Here is a 19,638-nt window from a genome sequence, read left to right as displayed (position 1 = left end):
ACCATGTCCCCTCGCATGGCTCGCGAAGGTGCCTCGCTCTGCTACTGCTGCACTCGGCACAGTTTTACCGTTCCAAATTGTAGTCCACGTGGATCGTAAAGTATGAAAAAGTAAAAAAAAAAATGAATAAAAAAAAAGAAAATGTGACCTAGTCACTGTCGACCAATAGGTGTCGACCTAATGTGTGTCGACCTAGAGTCCGGATACCCTTGGCACAATACTAGGTATTTTCCCACAGTAATGTGACCCACCTAAGTGTACAAGGGCTGGTGTTGGTTGGAGAATGGTTATTAAGCCTGAAATCTCACCCATTTCTCCTGCTGCTTTGGTGTCTAAAAGTCTAGTAGTTTCCGCTGGAACTATCCCCGGTCCATCCTGTTTACAAGTGGTTTGGACTTCTAGAGGGGGTGGGGGAACTTTCATGTGGATAGCCATCCAGCCATACAAATTCATACTCACCCATACAGCACCAGTTGTACAAGGCTATGGAAGATACCATAATATTACTAGCGTGAGTCCATCAGGTCACACACCTTGTTGTCTTGCCCATGCCCCACTATAGATCAGATGTGTCACCTTCCACTTTATCACTTCACCATCTTAATACATCTGCCCCACAATCTGTAACATGGCAGTTAGGAGCTGATAGGCTGGTACTTTAGGGTCTTTTTTTTACTAAGCCTTGGAGAGAGATAAAGTGGACAGGGATAAAGTACCAGCCAATCAGCTGTTGACTGCCATGCTCAGACTGTGTTTCAAAAATGAGAAGCTGGTTGGTTGATACTTTACTGTATCTCTCTCCAAGGCTTAATACATCATAGGCCTCCATATCCTGATAATGTATGATATACCAACATTAGTAGTAGCAAGGTATTATTACTACAGATAATGCCAGGGTATGCCCATTATATGCCTTGTATAAAGATGCCCCAAACATTTCAGCTATTCATTCTTGGTTCATTTTCAATGAAGACATTTTCCCAATTTCATATACTGCAAACTTATTACTTGCGGCAGATAAAGGGTTAAACATGCTCAGGACACAGGATTAGTAGAGGTAATAACACGGTTGATTCTGTCCAATAAGCCAGTCTTTAATCCGCCTCATTTGTGCACAGATTGTTGATAGCCATTTGTCATTGTGATGCAGCAGGTAGGCTCAGGTCTGCGACCGACCGTTCTGTGGAAATTAGCAAGAGAAGCATCTGGGAAGGGTACTCCACCAAATGTCAGGAATGACGCAACGTAGCCGAGCGTGACCCACTCACACAGCCCAGGGCAGTCAGCTGCAGGTGATGTGGGATTTATTGGATATGAGTCATAACCTTGGAACGTAACAGGAAAGACATTTGGAAGGTCTGTAAGAACTTTGTTTACACATTTCTGAAGGCTACTAATACATACACTGAATGAAATTGCAGGGAAGCATCACAGCCCGAGAGGGTAAATGCAATGGTTATTATGGTAATGAGGAGAGTGAATAATAAAAAGCTTTTTATTATCACAGCTAGGGAGAGTTCAAATGATTTGATCCACCACTGAATGTTAGTGGACCAGGCTGCAGAGTCTTGGAAGCAGCGATACACTGCTATAACTTCTCCCAACGGCCTTGTTATATTTCACGGACGAACTGTATACGAGTTTTTAATTAAATACTATGCTGATTATACCTAACGGATTTTCTTTACTGTGCTTTGGAAAACAGAAATAGAAAATACCAAAGATGGACTATACAGTCATAATCAGATAATAGAAAAGGGACAGGATATTGGCAGTGCCTGACAGTTATATACTAAAGGGGTAGAGGGCAAGATGCAACCGCACAGCCACAACTCTCAGCTCTTATAGAACCTCTTAACACAAGCCATTATTTACCCTGAAAAATATAGTGTATTGACCCTGACTCAAGGTGCTGCCATTTACCATTCATTTCAATAGACCTTTAATTTCAATGGGGCTTCTGGATGGGCCATTACAATGCGTGGGAAAAGCTCTGCACCCCTTAAGCTCAGGATGCAGTCAATAAGACACACATAGGTACAGTACATCCAACTCCCATCAGCTGTATGTAAACGGCAACTGAAACACGCATTGACTAGGAGCCTGCACAGGTGTGCAGTATTTACATACAAGCACAGCCAGCGTCAGAGGGTAAGGGCCTTTATTTTGGCTGATTAGCAAATGCCAAGAAAGTAATCTACATTTTGTTGATGTTTTATACATATGCATTTGTTTTGCTTAAACCCAGCTTTACACATTTTAAGGCTCATAGGTCTTTCACAGTTAAACAAAATGATGTAAAGAATATAACCTAGAAAATGTGTAAATGAACAAAGGAACAACATCAACATAAAATCGGCTTGGGTGGAAACTGAACTGGAAAATGAAAGATACAAAGAAGCCGTAAGCAAAACAAAAGAAACCTGTTGAAATGCCGGCTCAGCCATTCCCCTCAACAGAGTGAGACAGAGAAAGTCATGGAGTGAGATCACTTGTTTAAATGCATGTGTCAATGTGTTTGCAGGGGGAAAAGGGAGAGCCATCAGTATCTGTCTCATAGCATTATTCTAGCTGTATCAGACAAACACACTGCGATGTGCACACGGCGTCTATCTGTATGTACTTCCAATGTGTGTGGCAATGCAATGTGTGCTGCGAGACGTACCTTCTGTCGCAGGGAACAGGCTATCCCCCTCGCTCTTGGTTTCAGCTAATTTTCCCGTGCTCAGGAGAACTTCGGCAAAGCTTTCCAGGGAAGTCTGCTGGTAAGTCGCATATGTGGCTTCATTCTGACACAGCAAAACAGATAGGAAGAGTTATAATCCACAGAAGCCACTCACTCTTCTAGAACTGATTACACTCACTGTACAGTATATCTGTTTAATACACTTTCAAAACGTCAGATAAAGTTATGACGGCTTATGTATTCCCTCCTGCAAAGTTTACTAAACACATTCCTTTTCTTTGTAGCATTCATCTAAGCTTTTAAGTCATGAAGTCTTATGATTAGAAAGAATGCCACGAGAGGTCATTCAGATGTGGTCGGAGGTGCAGTGTGGTGATGCAGCAGGAAGCAGCTATTACATACAGATGACTCCTGCTGCAGTAGCAATCCCAGCTGCGGATGCAGCATCGGATCTCTCTCCAATCATCGGGCAGCTGGCTGCATCCATGGGTACCATGGATGCTGCTAGCCGCCCAATAATTGGAGAGAGATCCGATGCTGCTTCTTAGGACGCAGCAAACTGCCCGTTGCAGAGGAAAGGAAATCTCCATCCTACGACGGAGATTGTTGACCTCTTCTCACCGTGTAAATGGCGGCGACATGCCTCCGTCCCCTCCCCTCCCGTCCAAACAGCAGCAGACTGTCAATCAATGACAGTATGCTGTGCTCTGTACTTTGCAATGATGGGTGCGGATGCAACGGCAGCTAAATGACCCCAACTGTGTCCAACACAAAAAGCTCAGTAAAGCTGTGTCTTATAGCAAGGTAACAGGAATCAGCAGCTCTACTCAATGCTCTAAACACACGGCCAGCGGGCCCCACCACCTCCTCTAATGTCAGGCTTCAGACACTGCACTCAAATTATGCATCATTACTCTTCTGCATGGTCAGGTACCTGGTGGAGCAGAAACATGGATGGGAAGACAGTGCACTGTAGTATCCATGGTATTTGCAGGCTATGGGGTAGATGTATGAGTGGTGAAAAGAGTGGAGGAGTGTGCCAGAGGCAAAGTTGCCCATGGCAACCAATCACCTGATACAGATGAGTCTGCTTATAGTATGCGGTACATCGTGGGCATGTGTACACACACACCTGCTGTCAATTCACTTATAATGGGAGACCCATGGGAGCTACTGATCACCGCCCACTGCGGCATAGTGCTACCGCGATGCGCACAAATGAAGCAACAAAGTAAGCTGACACATATGTAAGTAATATTTTATAGAATGCACATGATAAATGTTATTTCAGAGCTGTGGTGGCTGAACACATCTCTTTAGCATGGGCTCTTAATTTCCTCCGTCCGACACGGTTTACAATGCAAATAAGGGGAGATATATTAAACCTTGTAGAGAGATGAAGGGGCCTATGTACTAATGCTTGGTGATAGATAAAGTGGCTGGAGATAAAGTACTAACCAACCACCTCCGGTCATTTTTCAAACACAGGCCCAGATTTATCAAGCCTTGGAGAGTGACAAATAGCACATTTATCAAACACAGCCTGTAACATGGCAGTTAGAAGCTGGTTGGTTGGTACTTTATCAACGTACCAATTTATCACCCTCGAAGGCTTGATAAACGAGGGCCACAACTTGTAACATGGCAGTTAGGAAGCGGATTGACTGGTACTTTATCTCTCTCCACTTTATCTCTCTAAAAGGCTTAGTACATAGACCCCATAGTACCAATCCGTTCCTAACTGCCATTTTTCAAACACAGGGGTCACTCCAATTACCCGCAAAGGGTTGAAACAGTGGCAACGGCACTACATATCGCACCCCTCATGACCTGATCTTAGCCTTATGCGAGCGCTTTTGTGTGAGTTCAGGCTACGGTGCTAACTTGCAACCAACAAAAAAATGAGGGTAACTGGATTGATGCCATAGCCTGTAAAATGGCAGTTATGTCTCTCCTCCAAGATAATAAACATTTCTCCTATAGAGAGATCTGAATCTACTTTAAAAAAGGGTCCACTGCCTACATTGATAGTTATTGTGTAAGTTTATAAGGTAGCCATTTTGTGAGCTCACACAGTGGAGGCAGCCATTTTGTAGGCTCACACAGTGGAGGCAGTCATTTTGGGGGCATACACAGTGGAGGCAGCCATTTGGCAGGCTTACACAGCAGATGCAGCAATTTTGGGGGCTTACACCATGGAGGGAGCAATTTGGGGGGTTTACATAGTGGAGGCAGCCATTTTGGGGGCTTACACAGCGGAGGCAGCCATTTTGGAGGCTTACACAGTGAAGGCAGCAATTCCAATGTAAAAGTACGTATATATTAATGTGCCCATACTTCTTAGATGCCAAAATGTTGATATAATTTCCATAGACAATATAAGTTAAAATGTTTGTATGATTGCTTTTCCTTCCCCTTCCACTTTTTTTTTTGCTTTCTTTAATAGTTTTTATTAAAATGCAATAACAAAGGCAAAAAAGGACATCAAAACATTGTTTAGTCTAGAAATCCCTTGGCAAACTACAGTACATGCCACTAGAACAGTGTTTTTCAATCACTGTGCCGTGGCACACTAGTGTGCCCTGAGCAGTCTCCAGGTGTGCCGCCATAGAAGGACAGCCAGGCCCGTCAGTGTTTTGCCTCTACTGTGGCCCTGGAACGATCAATACTGGTGGGTTTAGTGGTTGCAGAGCCAGTTCTAATTTTGGGCCCAGGCAGTGTTGGGCTCTTCTGGTTTTCTCAGATGTGGCTCAGGTGTTACCTATGGAGACATGACATCCTAGGACACGCAACTGCACCATGCATCACTATTATATTTGAGTGTGCCTTGGCAATATTTAAATCTTGATTAGTGTGAAAAGGTTGAAAATCTCTGCACTAGAAGATTAGGACATTTGAGTAGACTTGGGAAATATGTAATAATTATTATTATTATTTATTTTTTGTCTTTCAATCTTATTTAATACAGATTATTTTGCAAAGCATCTAATGCATACTGTAAAATAATGGATAGTGTAAACGTGATCACTAACGGAAAAAAAAAGTACATTCTCTGTAGTCATAAAGAAAAAGAAAAAAAGATCTTCAAAAACAGGGACTGCTAGTAACTATGAATACTATGACATGGATCGTGATGAATGACATTGTTGTATACATTTCTGAAGGTTATTGTACTCTGTTATCAGTCAATTAATGTTCAGTGGCACTCTTCAATAGGCTTTACTGACAGTAACTTTATCTTCATAGGAACAAATGCTCCAAAATACTGTATCTCATAAACCGTCAGCTCTGATAATCTCCCGAGGTGCTACAGACACGAATGTAATCAGTAGGTCTTTAATATGCAATATATCCTGCAAAATGCAGCTTTGTGTGGGATCAGTTATCCCTATGGTAATCCCTCCTGCTTGCTGACAACTTAGCAAATGTAAATATTTAATGAGTCTGAAATAAATATCTATACTAATGCATGGGGCCTTCTTTTACTTGCAAAGCTGTGGAACGAGCAAGAATGGTCTTCAAAGGGTTCATGGATTCCTCAGACAGATGCAACTCACAAGAGGTATTAATGTACGACGCCCATATGTCCTGCTTTAGTTTTCCCCAGATAGTCCACATTTTTATTTTCATAACCTGGAACTCCCAATGCTTCTTTCCCTTTATTCAAACCTCAAAAGTACCAAAATAGATGGGAGAAAAGGGTGAGGTTCTTATAACTTTTTTTATTCGATATAAAAAAAAAGATTTTAAACCTACCGGTAAATCTTTTTCAACTAGTCCGTAGAGGATGCTGGGGACTCCGTAAGGACCATGGGGTATAGATGGGCTCCGCAGGAGACATGGGCACTATAAAGAACTTTAGAATGGGTGTGCACTGGCTCCTCCCTCTATGCCCCTCCTCCAGACCTCAGTTAGAGAAACTGTGCCCAGAGGAGACGGACAGTACGAGGAAAGGATTTTGTTAATCTAAGGGCAAGATTCATACCAGCCCACACCATCCACACCGTATAACTTGGACTATACGAACCAGTCAACAACATGAAACAAACAGCATCAGTCAAGACTGATCAAAACTGTAACATAACCCTTATGTATGCAATAACTATATACAAGTCTTGCAGAATGTTGTCCGCACTGGGACGGGCACCCAGCATCCTCTACGGACTAGGAGAAAAAGATTTATCGGTAGGTTTAAAATCTTATTTTCTCTTACGTCCTAGAGGATGCTGGGGACTCCGTAAGGACCATGGGGATTATACCAAAGCTCCAAACCGGGCGGGAGAGTGCGGATGACTCTGCAGCACCGATTGAGCAAACATGAGGTCCTCATCAGCCAGGGTATCAAACTTGTAGAATTTAGCAAAAGTGTTTGAACCCGACCAAGTCGCCGCTCGGCAAAGCTGTAATGCCGAGACGCCCCGGGCAGCCGCCCAAGAAGAGCCCACCTTCCTAGTGGAATGGGCCTTTACTGAATTAGGTAACGGCAATCCAGCCGTAGAATGAGCCTGCTAAATCGTGTTACAGATCCAGCGAGCAATAGTCTGCTTAGAAGCAGGAGCGCCAACCTTGTTGGCTGCATACAGGACAAACAGTGCCTCTGTTTTCCTAACCCGAGCCGTCCTGGCTACATATATTTTTAAGGCCCTGACTACATCAAGGGACTTGGAATCCCCCAAGTCCTTCGTAGCCACAGGTACCACAATAGGTTGGTTCATATGAAACGATGAAACCACCTTAGGCAAAAATTGAGGACGAGTCCTTAATTCTGCTCTATCCACATGGAAAATCAGATAGGGGCTTTTGTGAGACAAAGCCGCCAATTCAGACACCCGCCTTGCAGATGCCAAGGCAAACAACATGACCACCTTCCAAGTGAGAAATTTCAATTCAACCGTTTGAAGAGGTTCAAACCAGTGAGATTTTAGGAACCGTAACACCACGTTAAGGTCCCATGGTGCCACTGGAGGCACAAAAGGAGGCTGTATGTGCAGCACTCCCTTTACAAAAGTCTGGACTTCTGGGAGAGAAGCCAATTCCTTCTGAAAGAAAATGGATAGGGCCGAAATCTGAACCTTAATGGAGCCTAATTTTAGGCCGATATTCACTCCAGTCTGTAGGAAGTGGAGAAAAAGGCCCAGATGGAAATCTTCCGGAGGAGCATTTTTGGTTTCACACCAAGAGACATACTTCCTCCAGATACGGTGATAATGCTTCGCTGTCACCTCCTTCCTAGCCTTTATCAGAGTAGGGATGACTTCATCCGGAATGCCCTTCCCAGCTAGGATCCAGCGTTCAACCGCCATGCCGTCAAAGGCAGCCGCGGTAAGTCTAGGAACAGACAGGGCCCCTGTTGCAACAGGTCCTCTCTGAGAGGAAGAGGCCACGGATCTTCTGTGAGCATGTCCTGCAGATCCGGATATCAGGCCCTTCGAGGCCAATCTGGAACAATGAGAATTGCCTGTACTCCCCTTCGTCTTATGATCCTCAATATTTTTGAGATAAGAGGAAGAGGAGGGAATACATAGACCGACTGAAACACCCACGGTGCCACCAGGGCGTCCACTGCCACTGCCTGAGGGTCCCTTGACCTGGCACAATACCTCGGAAGCTTGTTGTTGAGGCGTGACGCCATCATGTCTATATGAGGAAGTCCCCACTGACTTGCAATCTCTGTAAAGACATCTTGATGAAGTCCCCACTCCCCTGGAAGGAGATCTTGTCTGCTGAGGAAGTCTGCTTCCCAGTTGACCACTCCCGGAATGAATACAGCCGTCAAGGCGCTTACATGATTTTCCGCCCAGCGAAGAATCCTGGCGGCGTCCGCCATCGCCACCCTGCTTCTTGTTCCGCCCTGGCGGTTTACATGAGCCACGGCTGTGACGTCGTCTGACTGAATCAGAACAGGCAGGCCCCGAAGAAGAGTCTCCGCCCGACAGAGGCCGTTGTAGATGGCCCTCAATTCCAGAACGTTGATGTGTAGACAAGCCTCCTGGCTTGACCATAGTCCCTGAAAGTTTCTTCCTTGTGTGACTGCTCCCCATCCTCGGAGGCTCGCGTCCGTGGTCACCAGAACCCAGTCCTGAATGCCGAACCTTCGACCCTCTAGAAGGTGAGCACTCTGCAGCCACCATAAGAGAGATACCCTGGCCCCGGGGGACAGGCTGATCTTCTGATGAATATGTAGATGGGATCCGGACCATTTGTCCAGAAGGTCCCACTGAAAAGTCCTCGCATGGAACCTGCCGAAGGGAATGGCCTCGTAAGACGCCACCATTTTTCCCAGAACTCGAGTGCATTGATGGACCGACACCCTTTTCGGCTTCAACAGGTCCCTGACCAAGATCTGTAGTTCCTGGGCTTTTTCCCTCGGAAGAAAAATCCTTTTTTGTTCCGTGTCCAGAATCATGCCTAAGAAAGGCAATCAGGTCGTAGGAACCAACTGTGACTTTGGCAGATTGAGAATCCAGCCGTGCTGCTGCAACACCCTCAGGGAAAGTACTACGCTTTTCAGTAACTGTTCTCTCGATCTCGCCTTTATCAGGAGATCGTCCAAGTACGGTATAATTGTGACTCCCTGCTTGCGCAGGAGCACCATCATTTCCGCCATTACCTTGGTGAAAATCCTCGGACCCGTGGAAAGCCCAAACGGCAACGTCTGAAATTGGTAATGACAATCCTGTACAGCAAACCTCAGGAACGCCTGATGAAGAGGATATACTGTATGGGGACATGCAGGTATGCATCCTTTATGTCCAGAGACACCATAAAATCCCCCTTCCTCCAGGCTGGCAATGACCGCTCTGAGCGATTCCATCTTGAATTTGAACCTTTTGAAGTATAGGTTTAGGGATTTTAAATTCAGAATGGGTCTGACCGAACCGTCCGGTTTCGGGACCACAAACAGGGTTGAGTAGAACCCCGTCCCCTGTTGAAGCAGGGGAACTTTGACCACAACTTGTTGTTGACACAGTTTTTGAATTGCATCTAAAACTACTTCCCTCTCTGGGGAAGAAGCTGGTAGGGCCGATTTGAAAAACCGGCGAGGAGGCACATCTTCGAATTCCAGCTTGTAACCCTGGGATACAATTTCTATTGCCCAGGGATCCACCTGTGATTGAACCCAGACATGGCTGAAAAGTCGAAGACGTGCCCCCACTGGGGCGGACTCCCTCAGCGGAGCCCCAGCGTCATGCGGTGGATTTAGTAGAAGCCGGGGGAGGACTTCTGTTCCTGGGAACTAGCTGTAGCTGGCAGCTTTTTCCCTCTGCCCTTACCTCTGGCAAGAAAGGAAGATCCCCGACCTCTTTTGGACTTATGCGACCGAAAGGACTGCATCTGATAATGTGGCGTTTTCTTTGGCTGTGAGGAAACATAAGGTAAAAAAGTAGATTTACCTGCAGTAGCTGTGGAAACCAGATCCGTGAGACCTTTCCCAAATAAGTCCTCACCTTTGTAAGGCAAAACCTCCATATGCCTCTTTGAGTCGGCATCACCCGTCCATTGGCGGGTCCACAGGGCTCGCCTAGCAGAAATCGCCATGGCGTTGACTCTTGAACCCAGTAGACCAACGTCTCTCTGAGCATCTCTCATATATAGTACCGCATCTTTAATATGACCCAAGGTCAATAAAATGGTATCCTTATCCAGGGTATCAATGTCAGCAGACAAGGTATCTGTCCAAGCTGCTACAGCGCTACAAACCCAAGCCGACGCTATCGCCGGTCTGAGCAAGGTACCAGTATGTGAATAAATCGACTTCAAGGTAGTCTCCTGTCTGCGATCAGCAGGATCCTTGAGGGCTGCGGTATCTTGAGACGGCAGCGCCACCTTTTTGGATAAGCGCGTTAACGCCTTGTCCACCCTGGGGGAGGATTCCCACCGTATCCTGTTCTTAGCCGGGAAAGGATATGCCAGAAGAATCCTCTTGGGAATCTGCAATTTCTTGTCTGGAGTTTCCCAAGCCCTTTCAAACAACTCATTTAGCTCATGAGAAGGGGGGAAAGTAACCTCAGGTTTCTTTTCTTTAAACATGTGCACCCTCGTGTCAGGGACACGCAATAATTGCAATAATCATATAATGAATACTTTTTGCCAACTTTGGCTGCAATTTCGCATCATCGTAGTCGACACTGGAGTCAGAATCCGTGTCGGTATCAGTGTCTGCTACTTGGGATAGTGGGCGCTTCTGAGACCCAGGAGGGCCCTGTGATATAGTGAAAGGCAAGGATTGACTCCCTGCATTTTCCCTGGACTCCGCTTTGTCCAATCTCTTATGTAATAAATTCACATTTGCATTTAAAACATTCCACATATCCAACCAATCAGGTGTCGGCGTTGACGACGGAGACACCACACTCATTTGCTCCACCTCCTCCCTAGAAGAGCCTTCCACTTCAGACATGCCGACACACGCGTACCGACACCCCCACACACTCGGGGAAATATCTAATCTGGAGACAGTTCCCCAATATGGCCCTTTGGAGAGACAGAGAGAGAGTATGCCAGCACACACCCAGCGCCAATGACCCTGGAAAACAATTTCCCAGACCCACAGCGCTTTAATATTATTCAATATACACTCACTGCCAAATTAAGTGCCCCCCCACCCTCTTTTTAAGCCCTCTGTCACCGTGTTCAGCAGGGGAGAGTCCGGGGAGCCAGCTTCTCTGCAGTGTGCTATGGAGAAAATGGTGCTGGTCAGTGCTGTGGACTCAAGCTCCGCCCCCTCAGCGGCGGGCTTCGGTCCCGCTCAAAAATACAATACTGGCGGGTGATTTGTATATATATTGGCTCCGCAGCCCATATATACTAAAATGCCAGCCTAGAGGTTTTATATTGCTGCCCAGGGCGTCCCCCCTGCGCCCTGCACCCATCCGTGCCTCAGTGTGTGTTTGTGTGTGGGAGCAATGGCGCGCAGTGTTACCGCTGCACGTTACCTCAGTGAAGATCTGAAGTCTTCTGCCGCCTGTGATGTCTTCTGTCTTCTAATACTCACCCGGCTTCTATCTTCCGGCTCTGCAAGGAGGACGGCGGCGAGGCTCTGGGACGAACGGCTAGGGTGAGACCTGCTTTCCGATCCCTCTGGAGCTAATGGTGTCCAGTAGCCTAAGAAGCAGAGCCTATCACTTAAGTAGGTCTGCTTCTCTCTCCTCAGTCCCACGTCGCAGGGAGCCTGTTGCCAGCAGTGCTCCCTGAAAACAAAAAACCTAACAAAATTCTTTTAATCAGAGAAACTCAGGAGAGCTCGCCTGTAATGCACCCAATTTCCTCTGGGCACAGGATCTAACTGAGGTCTGGAGGAGGGGCATAGAGGGAGGAGCCAGTGCACACCCATTCTAAAGTTCTTTATAGTGCCCATGTCTCCTGCGGAGCCCGTCTATACCCCATGGTCCTTACGGAGTCCCCAGCATCCTCTAGGACGTAAGAGAAAAGTAATATTAGGGTGTAGTGTCTATGTGTTTCATTTCAAAATGACAATATTAATATATATATAGCTGTGGGTGACATTCTAGCCAAAGGCAGTTTCAGGAGGGGGGCACCAAGGTTGCCCCCAATGTTGTTTAAGTAGGGTACACACTGGAGCGATATCGGAGTGATTTGCCATTTCGTAGCAACAAATTGTCTACATCGTCAAGTGTGTACGGGTGATATGCACGATCCCACAGTCACATGTGACCTGGGGTATGCTTATGAAGGATGGAACGCGTGTAGTGTGTACCAGCAATCAGGTTCAAGAGAAATCGTCCTTTAAATAGTCCTGATTACCGGTCACACCAGTACTGTATGTACCCGGAGGTATAATTTTAAGTTTGTTTTATTTATAATGCACTAAGTGCAGAAAGTCTAAGTGAGCAAATCTCCGACACATTGTCACAGACGGCTGAGTGCAGAAGTTGTACAGGAATACACAGCGAGATCTCGTGGTACAGTAATTGCTATCCAGAAGGTTCGTGGAGCTTACACAGCGGCACTTATACACAGGTCATGACTCCACACCAGCGTGAATCTCAGAAAGAGACCTGAAAATTTGGCATCATGGCTGGAGGACTGAACAGGTGGAAATCAGGACCCTAAAGGTGAGTACACTCTCCAGCACCCCCGGTAAACCGGTTGATAGCGGGAGGAGGGGGGGGGGGGGGGGGCGGTCACGTGGCAGAGCAGGGGGTCACACATCTCTGGGGTAAGGAGTGGAATATAGGCAGGGTCTTTGACCACCAGACTGTAAGATGACATTATAAATGGCATAGTAGTGCATGGTCACTGATTCCCCATCCCAGTGTCTCCCAACTTCCATCCTCCAACCAGCCCATTGCCCCATCAAACTGCCCCTCAGCAATAACTCCCCAGCCAGTACAATCAGTGACCCGCCTCATTCAGCCCAGTGTACCCCCTTCTCCTAGCGTTCCCCCCTCCCCTCCACCATCTCACTGCCTCCTTCCCATCCTGCCCAATGCCCCCCAATACATCACCCAGAGCCTCCCTCTGTCACCCACTGCCTTTCACCCTTTACCTGGTGTCACCTACTGCCTGTCACCTTCTCCCTCTCCATGGCATCATCCACTGCCTCTCCCTGTTGTCACCCACTATCTGTCACCCACTGCCTTTCCCCGTCACCCACTGCCCCTCCCCACCAATTTCTCTGTCACCCACTGCCTCTCACACTGTCACCCTGTCTGTCACTAACTACCTCTCTGTCTCCCACTGTATCTCCCAGTCATCTCTCTCTCCTGTCACCCTCCACATCACCCACTGCATCTCCCTGGCGTCACCCACTTCTTCCCCATGTCACCCATTCCCTGGTGTCACACACTGCCTTCAAAAAAGCGGTCAAAGATTGAGGTGAGGAGCCGAGCAGTGCTGTCTGCGGGTAGAGGAGCCAAGAGGAGGAAGAGAGGACTGTCACTCGGAGACCAGAAACTGGGACAAGGAGCCTGGCTGTGTCTGTGGAGGGGAGTGGGTGAGGACTGAGGAGGCAAAGGTTGCCATAAGCTGGGGAGTGGGTGAGGCTGGCATAAGCGGACTGGGTGAGGAAGCATGGTGAACATGAGGGCGTGGACTCATGGATATTGCAGTTCCTTTGAGGCTGCGTTCCTTGTTATGATGTCACACCCACTTTTTAGGAGCGCACACCCTCCCTTCCCCTGGTGTCATTTTGTTCTTGATCAACCTCTGATTCTAGCGGTCATCCCTTGTAGAGGGAAGAATTCAGCGTGATGGCTGCAGTCACCGGATAAGAAACATAGCTTAGACGGAAATAAAAAAACTGTAGTGACACATCAATAAATGATGATGGTATTTTATTTCCAAACACTTGACTGATCCCTATAACATCTGATCTATTTGTTTGCCCATTCAGCGCCTGAACAAATGTGCATTCAGCACTGAAGATGTATATGATACAAGTATCAACCGAATGAGGTGTGCTTCAGCAGCTGTCATCCTCTGGTAAATGCAAGGCTCTTTACCTTCACCAGTAAAAAGAACCCTTCCATTTGTGGGATTCTAAGAAGGTAACTGGGTTGACCCTCTTGAACTCACTTCACACCAGTAAACGGTGAATGCGACAAAGATGCAGCTGTGCGTCATTTTCTAATACAAGTACATTTTTATCTCTACTTTACCGGCTTTGATGCAATCTCAGATCCACCAAAGTATGCGCCTAACTCAGTGGTATGAGACCCGTTTCCTCTGTGGCCCTTCCATTATTTTGGCTGAAGGGTGAGAATAGGGACCTGTGAACCCTCGCATTTAACTCTGGACCCAGCATTCCTCATTGGCAACAATTGGTATGTAATACATTTAGAAACAATGTTCCATCGCTGTTTATTTGATATTGAGCCCATTGTACTATCTGATACTTTCTTTTTAATGCACTTCTTAATCTAGGTTGTATAATGATCTTGCTTCAGTCTCTGATCGAGCATAATTCACCATTGGATACTCTTTCTCTATATCAGTGTGGATTTTATATAATGCTATTGCTTCAATAAAAGGATATTTTAAAAAATAAATTGCAGTTGTGCAGTATTTACGACTGGTTGCAGGCAGAAACACATTTAGGTACAACACTTGGACCAACATGTCGTCCCCGTCCCCATCCCTGCCTGTAATTTAAAATGGTAATAAAAACAGTTGTTTCAATGGCAGCGGGAAACCCGCTGTAAGATGACTTAGAGAATTTCAGAACACCTTAATAATTAAAACCAGTGACGGGGTGATATGCATCATCATACACTTCAGGGGCCACATGAGCGGCCCTCTAAACTTCAAAATGGCTGCTTATTAGCCCTAATGTCTAATTTAAAACAGAACATTCACTGAAATAAAAACACCCAATGCTATTTTTCTGCAGGAACCAGCAGGAACTCAGTTCCTGAACCTCTCATTAAATATGGCATAATCAGAAACTAGCTTCCTTAACCTGTCCTGGGCCAAAATGTATTTTTCATAACACAGGTTGAGTATCCCTTATCCAAAATGCTTGGGACCAGAGGTATTTTGGATATTGGATTTTTCTGTATTTTGGAATAATTGCATACCATAATGAGATATCATGGTGATGGGACCTAAATCTAAGCACAGAATGCATTTATGTTTCATATACATCTTATACACACAGCCTGAAGGTAATTTTAGTGAATAGTTTTAATAACTTTGTGCATTAAACAATGTGTGTGTACATTGAAACATCAGAAAACAAAATATTTCACTATCTCACTCAAAAAAAATCTGTATTTCGGAATATTTGGATATGGGATACTCAACTTGTATGTGTTTTATTTTAAAGTCCCTTTTGAGTGCCTTTTTTTCTAAAAACTATCTAACTTTTTTAATAGCTCCACCCCCAGTCCCGCAGTTCCTGAACCTATTTTTCCCAAAAAATTGTTCTGAAATCACCTATCTGTAATCATGTACAACTTAAAACAAAACAAAATCTGAGCTGTGGGCCACAGGTGAAGACTTGGTTGGCCTCGTACAGCCCTACAGCATTCTGTCGTTCATTGAAGCAACATGGTAGAACGCTGTACTCATCTGAACCCTATGTGCCACTTAAAAGAATGCATTAACCAGGCAGAAGCATTTTCAGAAATGGCACATAAGAACTTTTTAAGTTATTTGTACACTGCTCAAAAAAATAAAGGGAACACTAAAATAACACATCCTAGATCTGAATGAATGAAATATTCTTATTAAATACTTTGTTCTTTACATAGTTGAATGTGCTGACAACAAAATCACACAAAAATTATCAATGGAAATCAAATTTATTAACCCATGGAGATCTGGATTTGGAGTCACCCTCAAAATTAAAGTGGAAAAACACACTACAAGCTGATCCAACTTTTATGTAATGTCCATAAAACAAGTTAAAATGAGTCTCAGTAGTGTGTGTGGCCTCCACTTGCCTGTATGACCTCCCTACAACCCACACAAGTGGCTCAGGTAGTGCAGCTCATCCAGGATGGCACATCAATGCGAGCTGTGGCAAGAAGGTTTGCCGTGTCTGTCAGCGTAGTGTCCAGAGCATGGAGGCGCTACCAGGAGACAGGCCAGTACATCAGGAGACCTGGAGGAGGCCGTAGGAGGGCAACAACCCAGCAGCAGGACCGCTACCTCCGCCTTTGTGCAAGGAGGAACAGGAGGAGCACTGCCAGAGCCCTGCAAAATGACTTTCAGCAAGCCACAAATGTGCATGTGTCTACTCAAATGATCAGAAACAAACTCCATGAGGGTGGTAAGAGGGCCCGACGCCCACAAGTGGGGGTTGTGCTTACAGCCCAACACCGTGCAGGACGTTTGGCATTTAACAGAGAACACCAAGATTGGCAAATTCGCCACTGGCGCCTATGCTCTTCACAGATGAAAGCAGGTTCTCACTGAGCACATGTGACAGACATGACAGAGTCTGGAGACGCCAAGGAGAACGTTCTGCTGCCTGCAACATCCTCCAGCATGACCGGTTTGACAGTGGGTCAGTAATGGTGTGGGGTGGCATTTCTTTGGGGGTCCCTCCCATGTGCTCGCCAGAGGTAGCCTGACTGCCGTTAGGTACCGAGATGAGATCATCTGACCCCTTGTGAGACCATATGCTGGTGCGGTTGTCCCTGGGTTCCTCCCAATGCAATACAATGCTAGACCTCATGCGGCTGGAGTGTGTCAGCAGTTCCTGCAAGACGAAGGCATTGATGCTATGGACTGGCCCGGCCGTTCCCCAGACCTGAATCCAATTGAGCACATCTGGGACATCATGTCTCGCTCCATCCACCAATGCCACGTTGCACCACAGACTGTCCAGGAGTTGGCGGATGCTTTAGTCCAGGTCTGGGAGGAGAACCCTCAGGAGACCATCCGCCACCTCATAAGGAGCATGCCCAGGCATTGTAGGGAGGTCATACAGGCACGAGGAGGCCACACACACTACTGAGCCTCATTTTGACTTGTGTTAAGGACATAACATCAAAGTTGGATCAGCTTGTAGTGTGTTTTTCCACTTTAATTTTGAGGGTGACTCCAAATCCAGACCTCCATGGGTTAATAAATTTGATTTCCATTGATAATTTTTGTGTGATTTTGTTGTCAGCACATTCAAGAACAAAGTATTTAATAAGAATATTTCATTCATTCAGATCTAGGATGTGTTATTTTAGCGTTCCCTTTATTTTTTTGAGCAGTGTAGATTTCCTACATAGATGATTCCAGCTCGTACTTCAAAATTCACCATTAAGATTTTTGGTTATGTACTGAACTTATTTATAGGTAACTAATTACAGTCCACATCTTTTAAGAAGTTGAACTCTTTGCACAAATCAAAGTACTATTTAAAGAATGAGGCAGTGATGTCTCATAGTCTCCTTGAAAATGCAATACTCTTAAAGCCAATCTTAAAACAGCAACATAATGCGTAAAGTAAATGAGAAACCGATCTTAAACTCTGTAACCTTTTAAAAAGGAGCGCATTAGATAAATATCAGTAATGTTCTGTTAACAAGAAGCCTAATTAATCCTCAAGACCCACTTGAAGACATTTAATTAAGTTATATAAATCAAGAGCAATAAAGACTTTGTTCAACAGAGAATAAACTTACGTCAGCGATAAACGGATTGATTAAGGACTCATAAAAAGGGTGGCAGCCCAGGTGAGCACTGGCCGCGCTTGATCCGCTGGAGGTCTTTGCCGTACTACCTGGCTCCTGAGCCTGCACAAGCGGAAAACAAGGATACGAGGGGTTAACATTAACACGTCTGTTTTCTCTGACACCCAGAATTAAAAGACAATGAACTTTAATAAAAAGGGAAGATTGTATAGATACATGACGAGACCAGTATAGAAGTGACAGGTTAAGACATAAGCCAGTTCAGGTGTGGCGGAAGGCCTTCTGGGAGATTATTAGTAAATGTCCTTGGAAACAAACACTTCCTAGAGAGATTATTTAGACGCTGCTGTGTGTTCATCACTGGGAATCTGGTATTAATCTTGCAATATCTAACTTTTTTTTCTTTTTCTTTCCCTGATCACATAATCAATATGGTAATGGAGCATCTTCATTGCTATCGGGCACCATTGCTACTATAAACTGCTGCTTTTCAGCCGCTGGGGATGGTATGTGATTTAATATGCAAACAGACAGAACAATTTGTACTTCAAGGGGATACCAACTTTTTTTTTTTATAAATAACAATTCTACTCCACGTAACTTTGAAAACTGCAACTTTATTGGCATCTCTCTGCCGGTTTAGAGGGAAATATGTCTTCTTGGCTACTGCAATTTGTATTGCAAGTTACAGCACTGCAAGATCATTACTGGATTCTGTTACTGTTAGATTTCTGTGAAAACAAATTGTGAGCTGTGAAATCCCTTAAGTGACTTAAAAGATTTTTATTTATTTTTTATAATTTTTTCTTTAACTAAGATTATCTGGATTTTTTTTTATTCTTTTCCTGCTGCCTTACAGCTGGCGCACCGGGGCTGTCGAAAGCAAAAGATAAAACCTTATTACTGGACTTTGCTTTTGAAAGGGCATTCAAAGTGCAGCAAAGAATACCATCCTACCACCCTGACAGTCTATACGGGTGCCAGTGTGCCTGGCACGGGGAGCATAGGGATGCTTTGTGTGATCAATTTGGGGATGCCGAATTGTTGTTCTGATCATGTCTGGGGGCTGGCACATGTGCACTGAAGCCATGATCCTGTGATGAAACTCAAAGCCCAGACAGTTTACATGAGGCCTCCAGCAGACACATATTAGTGGTCCTGTTTGTTAGTTACAGTCCTCATGTGGTCTACACTTAGGAGCCGATGTATCAAACTAGTTTGCACTCAATCCTCTGCAAATAGTAATTTTCACAGGATTATAGCAGTGATTATCAGGAGTATGTACTATAAGGGTACTCTAGCAGTTTTGTAGGTATCTGAGGACATCCTCAGTTATTGGCAGCAAGTGCAGTCACTATGGGTTTCTATGGGAACTGTGGAAAATGCCAAATGTATTAAGCTATGACAAGTTAAGCTTGGCAGTTGATAGCTAACCCATGGCCAGACTGGCACACAGGGGAAACCCCCGGTGGGCCCCAATGCCTGGGGCCCCTCCTCCTCCTCTAGTGTTCAGGTTCCAAACTATGTTCCTGAATTATACATTATACATGTTACCTTATACTGCACAGGACTATGATGTATTCTCTACAGTGCATTGCCAATATCTACAGTATCTGGTACATTATCATGCATGCACTAACAGTATTTATATATTTGTCAAGGGGCCCAACCCATGCACTCACTAATTGTTAAGCAAATCAATGTGGTCCCTGGCCACCTCCCCTCTGGAGACTGACCACACCACTAAACATGGACCCTTACCATGGCAATCCTCGGTGGGCCTTTCATTCCGCAGTCCGACACTGAGCTAATCCCATCTTTAGATGGCATAGAGGCTACGCTGTCATGATCCCTTTT

At 45.4% G+C, this 19,638-nt stretch overlaps 1 protein-coding gene across 3 annotated transcripts in view; it reads right to left on the bottom strand.

Annotated features, from left to right (window-relative positions):
* NBAS (NBAS subunit of NRZ tethering complex) overlaps positions 1-19,638 on the bottom strand; it is a 1,316,984-nt gene that overhangs the window by 715,346 nt on the left and 582,000 nt on the right. For all 3 annotated transcript variants that reach the window (XM_063915380.1, XM_063915382.1, XM_063915381.1), the window contains 2 exons: positions 17,773-17,883; positions 2,666-2,789 (listed from right to left, as the gene is read on the bottom strand). In XM_063915380.1, the coding sequence (XP_063771450.1) occupies positions 2,666-2,789; positions 17,773-17,883 (235 nt within the window). The remainder of the gene's footprint in view (positions 1-2,665; positions 2,790-17,772; positions 17,884-19,638) is intronic.

This window comes from Pseudophryne corroboree, chromosome 4 (assembly GCF_028390025.1).
Source record: "Pseudophryne corroboree isolate aPseCor3 chromosome 4, aPseCor3.hap2, whole genome shotgun sequence".
NCBI classification, from domain to species: Eukaryota; Metazoa; Chordata; class Amphibia; order Anura; family Myobatrachidae; genus Pseudophryne; species Pseudophryne corroboree.
This window is presented reverse-complemented; position numbering and strand designations above follow the sequence as displayed.